At 35.4% G+C, this 11,215-nt stretch overlaps 1 protein-coding gene across 5 annotated transcripts; it reads right to left on the reverse strand.

Moving 5' to 3' along the window:
- Window positions 1,283-10,500, reverse strand: LOC18609708 (urease). 5 transcript variants are annotated; one of them, XM_018116443.1, is made up of 21 exons: window positions 10,422-10,500; window positions 9,987-10,122; window positions 9,501-9,703; window positions 8,918-8,991; window positions 8,773-8,818; window positions 8,190-8,295; window positions 7,653-7,795; window positions 7,295-7,405; window positions 6,506-6,669; window positions 6,164-6,369; window positions 5,991-6,082; window positions 5,797-5,905; window positions 4,502-4,641; window positions 4,200-4,337; window positions 4,011-4,102; window positions 3,494-3,623; window positions 3,263-3,421; window positions 2,604-2,771; window positions 2,361-2,495; window positions 1,882-1,953; window positions 1,283-1,796 (listed from the first exon to the last, which is right to left on the reverse strand). In XM_018116443.1, the coding sequence occupies exons 3-21, from the start codon at window positions 9,624-9,626 to the stop codon at window positions 1,575-1,577; spliced, it is 2,433 nt and encodes an 810-aa protein (XP_017971932.1). In that variant the 5' UTR covers window positions 9,627-9,703; window positions 9,987-10,122; window positions 10,422-10,500; the 3' UTR covers window positions 1,283-1,574. The 5 variants fall into 5 exon arrangements, with proteins under 5 accessions (XP_017971932.1, XP_007045019.2, XP_007045018.2 ...); XM_007044957.2 differs by having other exon boundaries at window positions 1,283-1,786; window positions 5,991-6,369; XM_007044956.2 differs by having other exon boundaries at window positions 5,991-6,369.

Genomic DNA, 11,215 nt, shown 5'->3' on the forward strand with positions numbered 1-11,215 from the left:
CATGTTAATATATTATAATTGATAATGATATGACATGCTAACATATTACAATCGATGATAACGTGATATGTTAATTGGACATAATAATATAATCATGTGACATTTTTCACCTTTCACATTATCGTCGTGTTAATGTCATGTGAATATAAAATAACAAGTAGTATTTTAACTAATGATAATTAATCTATTATTAATTATAAAAATTTATTTAATTTAAAATAAAGATATAGAGACTTGATTGAATGTAATAAAAAAATTTTATTTAAATTTTTTTAATAATTTAAAGATTTATTTAAATATTATATTATTAATTTATTAAAAAAATACATGTTGAATGGATATATATAAAGTTACATCTCACATGTGGACAAACCATTCATTGGTAAACATAAAGGATATAGATAAGGAGAGCAGGACATTGAAAGTTGATATCTAGCAGGGTCACGTGGCCTAATATTAAATCATTCATATTAATTTTGTACTTTGTAATACATTATCACAGCACATGCACATTGCACATATAATATTAGATTGGAAGACTTGGAGATTAAACTTTGCCTTTTTGGCTTTCCCACATTCATAAATTATCTTAATTCAGAACCAACAGCACAGACCCTACCATATATCTTATTTTGGGTGATCTCGATTGGATACCATATCTATTGTTAATTTGGTTTTACTCATGTGGTAAAAGGGGAGAAGAATTTTGTTAAAAGTTTTAAGTTTAAACCCTAAACCACCACTAGTTTGGAGAGCAATGGAAAATCTGGGAATGTTTTGGTTATCTTGAGTATTTGAGCCTATGGAGAGATAGTGTTATAGATCGATTGTCACGTACATGTCTACCTTGTTTGGTACAAGTACCACGTGATCAAGACATTTTCTACAGTGGAAATTTTCTCTGATAAAAAGTCTGGTCCAGGATCCTTCTTTTTTGACACATGGACATCCATTAAGTAGGCAGTGCTGTTGTGGTCCCATTGCTTCCATGCGTCTAGAAAATGGGGTGGACCGGGATGGAGCACTAACAGGTTTGTAGAATGTGTCCTAGTGCAGCTGACACTGAAAGGAATTTCACGCTAAAATGTTCCCACACTGAGTTTGAGGTGCATTTACATCTTTTTGTAGAGACGCATGTTGAAGTAGGGATCATCGGTTTGCTACGTGCGATTTATCCGGAAACTCTAGGTGAAAATGATGGATGTGTGTTTGCATATATGCAACCTACAACCTGGGAAGATCATTGATGGCTTGATTTTTTATTTATGCGGGAAACAAAAGGAATAATAATGTTCTGCTCATAATCAGGTCAGACTGAAACGCCTTGATGTCATGCTTGGTTACATCAGATTCCGACCATTGTCCACGATGCTTTTAAAGCAAGCAAGCCAAGCTTGCACATTATCTTTTGTCATGCCAGAAACTGAGAAGCACGGTTTTAAAATGTAAATAATTAGAACATAAGTTTTCAGCAAACTTGGAAGAGCAAGCAACTCAGCTACAAATGGCCATACTTAGGATACTTATAATTCAAAAAACAAAAACCAAAAGTATAGACATGGTGAAAGTGAAGCCTAGAAGAGGAAATAATTCCGAGACAGTGGAACAGTAGTTGCTGCAGCACAGGTGAGGACCTCACCGTCAGCTGTCACAGTATATGTTTCTGGGTCCACTGTGATAATTGGGAGGGCATCATTGAGCTTCATGTCAAGCTTGGTCAGACTTCTGGTATTGCCAACAGCTTCCACCCTTTTCTTGAGTCCATATAACCCTTTGATTCCACAATCTAAAGCAGCCTGTTTGCAAGGGTAAATTAAATTCTACTTATTTATCATATCTACACACACACAAAGTAACAGAGAGAGAAAGAGAGATTCATGCCTTGCTGATGAAAGCCAAGGAGTTCGCACTTCCAGCCTTGCCAAATGCTCCAAACATCGGCCTTGACAAAACCTGTGGCAATTCACGTATTCAATGAAAAGTGAACTTGACTTGGGCTTCTTTAATTGAATATGATTGCATTAGCTAGCAACAATGCTTATAAATAATTTTCAGACAGATTTGAATATTGCAGATCACTTAGGAATGTGAAGAAGAATTTTGATAGGCCATGATACTTTTAGTAGGTTTTTTCTGTGAAAAACTAGTTTAACAGTCAGTGTCTAATACTTCAAATCATTTTCAAGCAGATTGCAACTACTAATCCATGTTTTTACCTTATTTTATCCATTTCGTTTAAGATAGGAGTGTAAGAAATTAATGCCCATTATGCTCCATACGTTATGACATGTAAAGTGAAGAATACTAAAATATGCCACAGAATCCACTTGCTTCTTTAGGAATAACATATAAAATTTTACCGGTTGAGGTGTTGGTATGCTTGCATTAGGGTCTCCCATATTTGCCCAAGTAACTGCACCACCTTTGATTACCATTTCAGGTTTTGCCCCAAAAAAGGATGGCTTCCATAAAACAAGATCAGCCAACTTTCCCACCTGCAGATACATATATTGTTGACACAAAGAAATTTCTAATCATAAATAAAGCCAAAATAATAAAAAGAAAACAAAGTTAAAGTCTTAAAGAGGTTAAAAATAGCATACCTCTACTGAACCAACAAATTCTGCAATCCCATTAGCAATAGCCGGATTTATGGTGTATTTTGCAACATAACGTTTGATCCTTATATTGTCACTGTCTGATCCGCTAGGACCAATTGGCCCTCTTTGAGATTTCATCTTGTGGGCAGTTTGCCAAGTTCTGCTTATCACCTGGTAAGGAAAGAATTCAACTTATTCCAGCCATAGATCATGGAACTATCTGAGCAGTCAGGTATAAGCACATGCAAAATGAGATGCTACATAGAAGGTTAAGCATGCACAGTATTCAGAATTGGGCATGATGAAAGTGAGGTTATATGTTGACTAATATAAGGTGTTCCCCATGTGTTCCTGCCCGGCTTTTTGGTAGGACTCATTATGCAAAGTTTGGATTAGTTGTGTCTGGTGCCATATTCCTCTTTTCACCCTTCACAAATGATTTGTTGATTACATCATCCTAAAATTAGTGCTATTTTATTTACCAGAATAACCAGACATGGTTTTAAGCGATTCTAAGTGGTCACAGTCAAGTCAAGAAGAGATGTCTCTTGTTGTTTTCAATTTTGATAGTCATTTCATACCAATAGGAATTACAAACACAAGCTCTTTCTAATGAAATCATAGTATGTCAAGGATTTAAAGAAGTAAAATTCAAAGAAGACCTCTCCAATGCGACCCATGGCCTGTGAATCAGAAGATATAATGCTGATTGCCCCCATGTCATGTAATATGTCTTCTGCAGCAATTGTTTCAGCCCTAATCCTTGATTCAGCAAAAGCTACATCTTCTGGAATATCCTTGTCCAGGTGATGGCAAACCATCTGCTAAGGTAGGAATGCGTGAGAACCAGACAGGCAAAATCCAGCAGATATAATACTTTTATCTTCTCATACCAGCATGTCAAGATGTTCATCTATAGTATTGGAAGTATAAGGGCGTGTTGGATTTGTTGATGAGGGGAGGACATTTTTAACGCCACATACTTTGATAATATCTGGAGCATGACCACCACCAGCACCTTCACTGCTCAAAATTATATCAATCATGGACATCAAAGAGCTAAACCTGACTGGTTAACCAATAAAATTAAGATACAACAGAAATCTATCTTGTTCTAAAACAAGAGAAAGATAATCATGCTCAATGAACTCATAAAAGTAAGAACTCTGGACTTTTAAGGCCCCTTTCACAAGGCATCCCAAAGAGCCTTAGTGAAATTAGTAATTCAGAGTTATCTCTTTATGTATCTGATACTAATTACTCAAGTTATTAATTAAAACTCAGAGAAAAATTGGAAGAAAAAAAAAAGCAGAAGTATGAGCACAGGTAAGCCCATGTTTCATTTCTAATTGGAAAATGTTTTTTGGGGAGTTTGTTTTGGGGTGGGGGTGGGAGACATGCAGTTTATACCTGTGATAAGCATGAACAGTTCTTTCTTTAAATGCAGCAATTGTATGTTCCACAAATCCAGATTCATTCAAGGTGTCAGTATGTATATTAACCTGCCAAAATCAAAAGAGGAGGCTGGTATGGTTAAAAATGTTAAATTATAAAAGAATTTGTAAAGCTCAGAAGAATTTCTCATTCTTGTTCTCTGACCTGTACATCAAATTGTTCTGCAACAGTCAAGCTAGTGTCTATTGCAGCAGGAGTAGTTCCCCAGTCCTCATGCAACTTCAATCCCATAGCTCCAGCCTTGATTATTTCATGTAGTTCATCAGGTTTGGAACCATTCCCCTAAGTGGAAAAACAAAATTGATGGGAAGTGAGGAACTTTCAGAAATTAGAAGCTCTAACCATCCAGTGTACGCTAGACAAGGAAGAAGATAGGTCCATCCTTCAGCTAAAGCATAGATAAACACAAAGATGAGAAAAACATTAAGCAACAAATTTAAGCATACCTTCCCTGTGAAGCCAAAATTTAGAGGGAACTCATCAGTGGACTGCAGCATCAATTTCATCTGTAATGGTGCTGGTGTACAAGTAGTTGCACGTGTCCCTTCAGCAGGTCCAGTTCCACCTCCTATTAATGTTGTGTAGCCTACATAAATTTGGAAGTTTCAGGATATAACACATTACTGTTTACTAAAGATGTATGATTCTATTGATTAAGTTTTCTTGATGTTATGTTCATAAACTTTTTACAGACATGCATTTCCAAATTCATGTGTGTATTTCTTATATAATCTCTACATAGACCTGAAAAATTATGGTTATGCAGCATAGTTTCAACCATTAGAGGAAAATTTTGGACTATGTCTTTGCCTTAGTATATTAAAAAGAAAATTCCAATATGCTGCCCAAGATTGGTGGAATTGGTCGCAAAAACCAGAAGAAAGTTTAATAGTACAAAGAGTGGCTGATAGAAAAAAACACTAACAAACTGGAATCAAATCAGGTATGGCTACAATGCTTGTAAAGAAAGGATGCCTTTAAGTATTAGCTACAATTAACAATATAAGAAGCAACTTCCAATTTCATGAACATGCTATTCCATCTAGCAAGATCTGTTTGCACAAAGGTAATGAAAGATCTGAAGGGTTTCTCAATGTCTCATTTCAAGAAATACAATCTGCTGTCACTTCTATATTCAAATATGTAAAAGTGTGTACTACCCATACACTGTGGCACAAACTGAGAGATATGTGTGTTCTCAGTAACTTTAATCAATTCTTGCACAGCTGAGATATGCGTGTATAATGTTCTTTTAATACTATAGTTACTCTAAGATGGATACTTCCTGGAAAATTTATAGCAGTCTAGTCTTTTCTTTCCAGTACTCTCGACATTGAGAAAAGGATGGTAACAGAATGTAAGACCATCCCACCAAAGCAAGGTCCTTGAACTGGGGATCTAGCGGTGGTGCTAACCTTCAATGAAGCCAAGAGAGTTCCTTTGGCAAATGGAAGTACAAGACTTTATAATTGAACTAGCTAATGACAGGGATCAAAGAGGGAATTCTTGTCAAAGAAAAACATATACATTCCAGAAGTCTAGTTCAGAAAGCAATGTGGTATATAGAATCTCCAATATACAGAGGTAAGATGGTATAAGTTAACCATTGTGTGCCTTTACTTCTCTCTCTCTCTCTCTCACACACACACACACGCAAGCATATAAAATATATGTGTGATTTGTGTGTGTGCATGTTTAACTAGCATCTTTTACCTAAAGTATGCCTGACAGTGTAGCTTACCACTTGATATTGCTTCATGAACCAGCTGAGGGCATATGAAGTGCACATGACAGTCTATAGCCCCTGCAGTTACAAGCAATCCTTCCCCAGCAATAACCTCAGTGTTAACCTGAGAGTTGAGAAGGTCTAAATATCAACCATTAATACCGCTGCTAATTATACCCTGGGTACTGCTTTAATACGAGAGAACTTACACCAATGATCATATTAGGGAAAACACCATCCATGGTATCTGGATTGCCTGCTTTCCCAAGTGCAACAATAAGGCCATTTTTAATACCAATATCTGCCTTAAAAATACCAGTGTAATCTATGATTACAGCATTTGTTATAGCAATATCTAAAGATTCAGCTGGTGGATGCCCACATGATTGACCCATGCCATCTCTTATAACTTTTCCACCCCCAAAGACACATTCATCACCATATACAGCAAAATCTCTTTCTATTTCAGCATACAAGTTTGTATCACCTAGCCGAATTTTGTCACCAGTAGTGGGGCCATACATGTTAGCATATTTCTCGCAAGAAATTATTGTGCTTAAAGCAGAATCTTCTCCGGTGACACCTTCACTGCAAAAAAAGTCAAGGCATCAATACTTTCCTATTCACTTATTTAAGTAGACAAGGCTTACTAATCAAGAAATCCTCTCGATGACATGAAGCAGAACTAAAACAGAGAGCACTAATTGTAGCCAAAGTTGTAAACCTAGCATTTGCATCTTCCAGATTCCCGTAACCTTCTCTCTTTATGGTTTCCATCACTATTTCAACATTGGCATCATCAACAGGACCATCAACAATACCATTTCCTCCTCTGATCACTTTCCTACCGCCAATGCTGACAAGCACAACAGTTTTACATTCTCCAGGCTGGCAAAGGAAAACATGTTTCAGTCAAAGCATAGAGTAGATTAAATCAAGAGCTGGTCCTCTCTTTCAAAAAAAAAAATCAAGAGCCGGTCCTGATTTAGACCATGAATACCCCAAAGAAACATTTATTTTAGTTCATTTCATAAAAGTTTATGCATTAATTCTTATCCTAATGCTATGTCTGCTAATGTAATAATAACACTTAGAACAACCCTCTTGTCTTCATAGAGTGCTACCTTCCAAATTCTTACAATTCGATTTTCAAGTGAAGAATTTAGTTTAAGAACTTTTATCATTATAAATCTTGAGGCTTCCTCCAAAACCACAGTGTCTACCATCTCAGTTTCATAACTGCCAATTTACTAAAACAAATCAGAACCTGCTCTACATCATTGATTCCTCTACCAGCATCTACTGTCTCTTACCAATTCTGGTGCAAAATGGCAATTCCTAACTAAATGATAATAAGAACCACTGTTTTTGAAAAATAATGTGAGAGTATTGCTGTTAATTTTTAATAGAAAGAGACTAATCTGCACAGGATGATCCATGAATAGCCATAATTGCAATTAATGGATGAATCAAACAACAAGCTTATAAACAGATGAAGGTTAAAATGCTCAACCTCAAATCTTGTAGCTGTTCCTGCTGGTATATTTAAGCGCATGCCATATGCTTTCCTACGATCAAAAACCAAGAAGGGGTTCACCTCTATAAAGTGATAATGGCTTCCAACCTGAAAAACTGCTGAATGGTTAACACAAGAACCAAAAGGATCTTTCAATTCTTCCTCAGAAAAGTAGCAAAGAATTATTGGTTAGCTTGACCATTATAGTTATATGGTAGCTATAAAGAAATTAGGACATTCTTTGATACACATTAATAGAATGGTCCGTAAAACAAAAGAACTGAAAAGTTTACCACTAGTCCAAGTCAACAAGAAAAATAAATCATATGAATCAGAGCAGATAAGTTTGGACCACCTGAATTGGCCTGTCTCCAGTGTTAGTCACTTTGATACTTACTGCTTTCCTTCCAAGATTAAGCATAATAGTCCCACCTTTGAAGATCATGTCACCAGGAATTGTTTTATCTTCCATTTCAAGAAATTTCTCAGGGGAAGGCACTGCATTATCAATGTTCTGTTAGTTCACATCGGACTTTTGATATGGTACAAGCATGACAAGCCAGTAAGAGTTCCAAGATAAGCTGCATAATCCACTAAAATCTTCAAGTATAAAAGTTTAGTATTACATAAGACTTAATTACTGTATATTTTCTGGCAGATTTCAAAAAGTCCGGTAGATAGGAGCCAAAAAGAAAAGAGAAAAAAAAGGATTGTATATAGAGATGAATGTACTTCGAGCTTGAGCCCTGTTCTTTAATCTGAGGTCAAGCATGCTAAACATCTTCGTGATAAGTCACTCTGCTAAGGAAGATATTTTCATAATAACAGAAACCATGGTACCCATATTTCTAGTAAGTATTTCCAAAACAAATGACCTAAGGTAAACCTTTACCAGGTAGAAAAGAGCCACGTAAAGCAAGCTCCAGGTTTCCATTTTCACTAGCAATTGCACCGTGAATAGTGATTAACTTTGTTCCATCAGGAAATGTCCCTTCAACCTACATTAAAATTACTATCAGTTTGTGGACCTGCTGTTTTTGACTGAAAAAGAGTTTTAGGAAATAAGCTGAGAAAGTCCAGCAATGATGCTCCATGCACTCTATTTCAAGCTTTTCAAATCATTCATTATAGGGTTGAAAAGAACAAACAAGTTTATGCAGAAACCACGCTCCTAAAGTTATAACACATGAAACAATGTATAGCCTTAAACTGCTAAGGTTAACAAGCAACTAGAAATATAATTCAGAGGTGATGGATAGAAATACAAATTAAGAGCGACCACATTTCTGATAAAAAAAAGGGGTCATAATAACAAACAAATGAATTCAAACTCCATCTGATGCGCTTTCTTATATACAAACTGCAGAGGTAATCACTAGGCAAGCTGCAAATTCTTTTAGCAAAAAGGTTATACACCAACTTTACGAATTGAAAAGGAAAATTCAATGTCAGCTATGAGTAGTGAAGCATAATACCTGAACAGAATCCAACAAATGTGGAACAGCTGGAAGAACTTGCTTCCTGTTTTAAACTTTATTTATTATTACTATTTCTTTAAAGCACACCATTGAACAAAGCTTCTTATGAGAAACAAAGAAAACATGATAAATGGCTTCATACCTTCCTAAAAGTCGTTGCCCAATGTCCATCAATTCTGCCACATTCTTGTCACCATCACGAACAAACTCCAGAATCTACTTGGAAACCATATGAAGAGGGATATGAAAGCTCTTTTTTTTTTCAACCATTTTTTAAATGTTTTACATGCCCTCAATTCCCCCCCCCCCCCCCCCGCCCCCCCCCCCCCCCCCACCCCACCCCCCCCCCCCCCCCCCCCCCCCCCCCCCCNTACTCCACTCTATGTAGACACATAAACTAAATATCCTGAAGCATGACATTATCAATTGCATAATAATACACGTAATTTTGTTAATTTTTAAAAAAAAAACCATAGCAAACGCATACTGCTATATATCATTCAGGGAGAAAGCTCAACAGAATCTAAGAATGAATGAGTAGCTTAGAAAAACTAGTATAAACAGCAGCCAGTAAATAATTACTTTGAAAACAAATTTCATTCATGAAAATATACATAGTAACTTATATATTAATACTTGTCTATTAATACGTATATTTATACGTATATTTATACACATATATACGCATACAGATTTAAACAGATAAACCAAAGTAGAGGAATTACCTGAGTGGCTATGAGAGCAACAGCTTCAGTATAATTGAGCCTAAGCCCACGCGCCAGACGCTTCTGGGCAAGGTACCCTGCATTATGAAGGCCTAGCTTCTCCACTTCTCTTGGGGTTAGTCTCATTCTTCTTTTAATTCTATAGCACTTCTTCTTTCAAATTCAGTGCCCACCAGCTTTCCCCTCCACCACCAACACTCGTACTAATCAAGATAATTATTTGAAAAAAAAAAAGATTAGTACTTTTTAATTAGAGTCAAACACCAAGAGAAAAAACAAAAGCTAAATGTTATCTGTTTGAGAAACAATGGCAGAGAACTCCATAATCTTGAAAACAAAATCTGAGATTCGATCAAATAACTTTAAGCAGATGATGACGATGATGCTAAAAGCCATGAAATACGGTTCAAGAAATTAGATAAGAAGTACAATTGTATTTTCCAAAATGAAAATGCTGAAATAATTCAGGGGAGAAAAAGTTCTTGCCTTGGAGTTGGAACTGTGCTCAAACTGATTGCCACTCCCTCAGATGATGATGAAATGAGAGACAGAGAGTGGCAGGCCGAACTTCTAGCTTAGAATGTGTTCTGGGAATTTGGAGCCACGCCCAGATTGGTGGTTTCTATTGCAATTTTAGCTTAAAAACAGGTTAGATTAAATGATAACAGAGACGATTAACCTCATTCAATGAGAAAACTAAATGCTTAGAAATTTATCAAAATAAAATCTTAATATTGGGCTCAATAGGAAGAGGAGCCTTGTTTTTTCCATTTGCATTTACTATCATTTTGTACAAACCACTGCCATTTTATGGGATAAAATAATTACTTACGTACGAGTTTTATTAGTAACAACCCATTAGCCACCGCTTCGACAATCCGAGAAAATAAATAAACAAACAAAATGAAAGCTGACTCTCACCAACCAATGATCGAAGCTCAACGTGCCCAACCCCAAAAAAACAAAGAAGAAATGTTGCAGAGGAAGACCGCAAACCAGACAAAACATATGCTAGGTGTTGAAACTTTATTTTTATAAAATATTTAAAATATTTTGTTTTCACTTTTTTTTTTCTTAGACCGACTGCAAGTGGTCAAACGAAATTTTTTTTTGAAAAAAGAAAAAAATTAATATATAATAATAAATTTAAAATTAATAAAAATAAATTTATTTATTTTAAAAATATTATCACATTATAAATTAATAAAAATTTTAACGATTGGTTAAAAGCAATACTTATATGTTCAATGAAAATATTTTTTTAAACAGAGTATTTATTTTAAAAACTAAGATATAATTATTAGGATAGTGAAAGTTAATATGTTTTACTTTTATTTTTAATTGAAAATTGTAATGTTATATTTTACTAAAAAATAATATTAAAAATCAAAGGAGCAACTTCGAAGCTAGAACCCAAATCTAACTAATCCTGGGCCAGGCTAGGCCTGCCCGAAGACTGTACCCAATTAATTATTATAGGACTTTAAAACAGACTTCCTTGCAAAAGGCCCATTGACAATAAAACAAAGATATCGAATAAGATATAGGCGCCTATATTAAATAGTGGAATATTTTTCCAATTTAAATTTTCTAGTGAACCCTTGGAAAAAAATATTATGCCACCTAAAGTCCACAAGATGGTCCAAGGAGATTCTTGGCAATATAGCTTTAGAATATCAAATTCATTGTCATATAATGCTTAAATATATGCTTAA

This window comes from Theobroma cacao, chromosome 2, assembly GCF_000208745.1.
Source record: "Theobroma cacao cultivar B97-61/B2 chromosome 2, Criollo_cocoa_genome_V2, whole genome shotgun sequence".
Taxonomy (NCBI): Eukaryota; Viridiplantae; Streptophyta; class Magnoliopsida; order Malvales; family Malvaceae; genus Theobroma; species Theobroma cacao.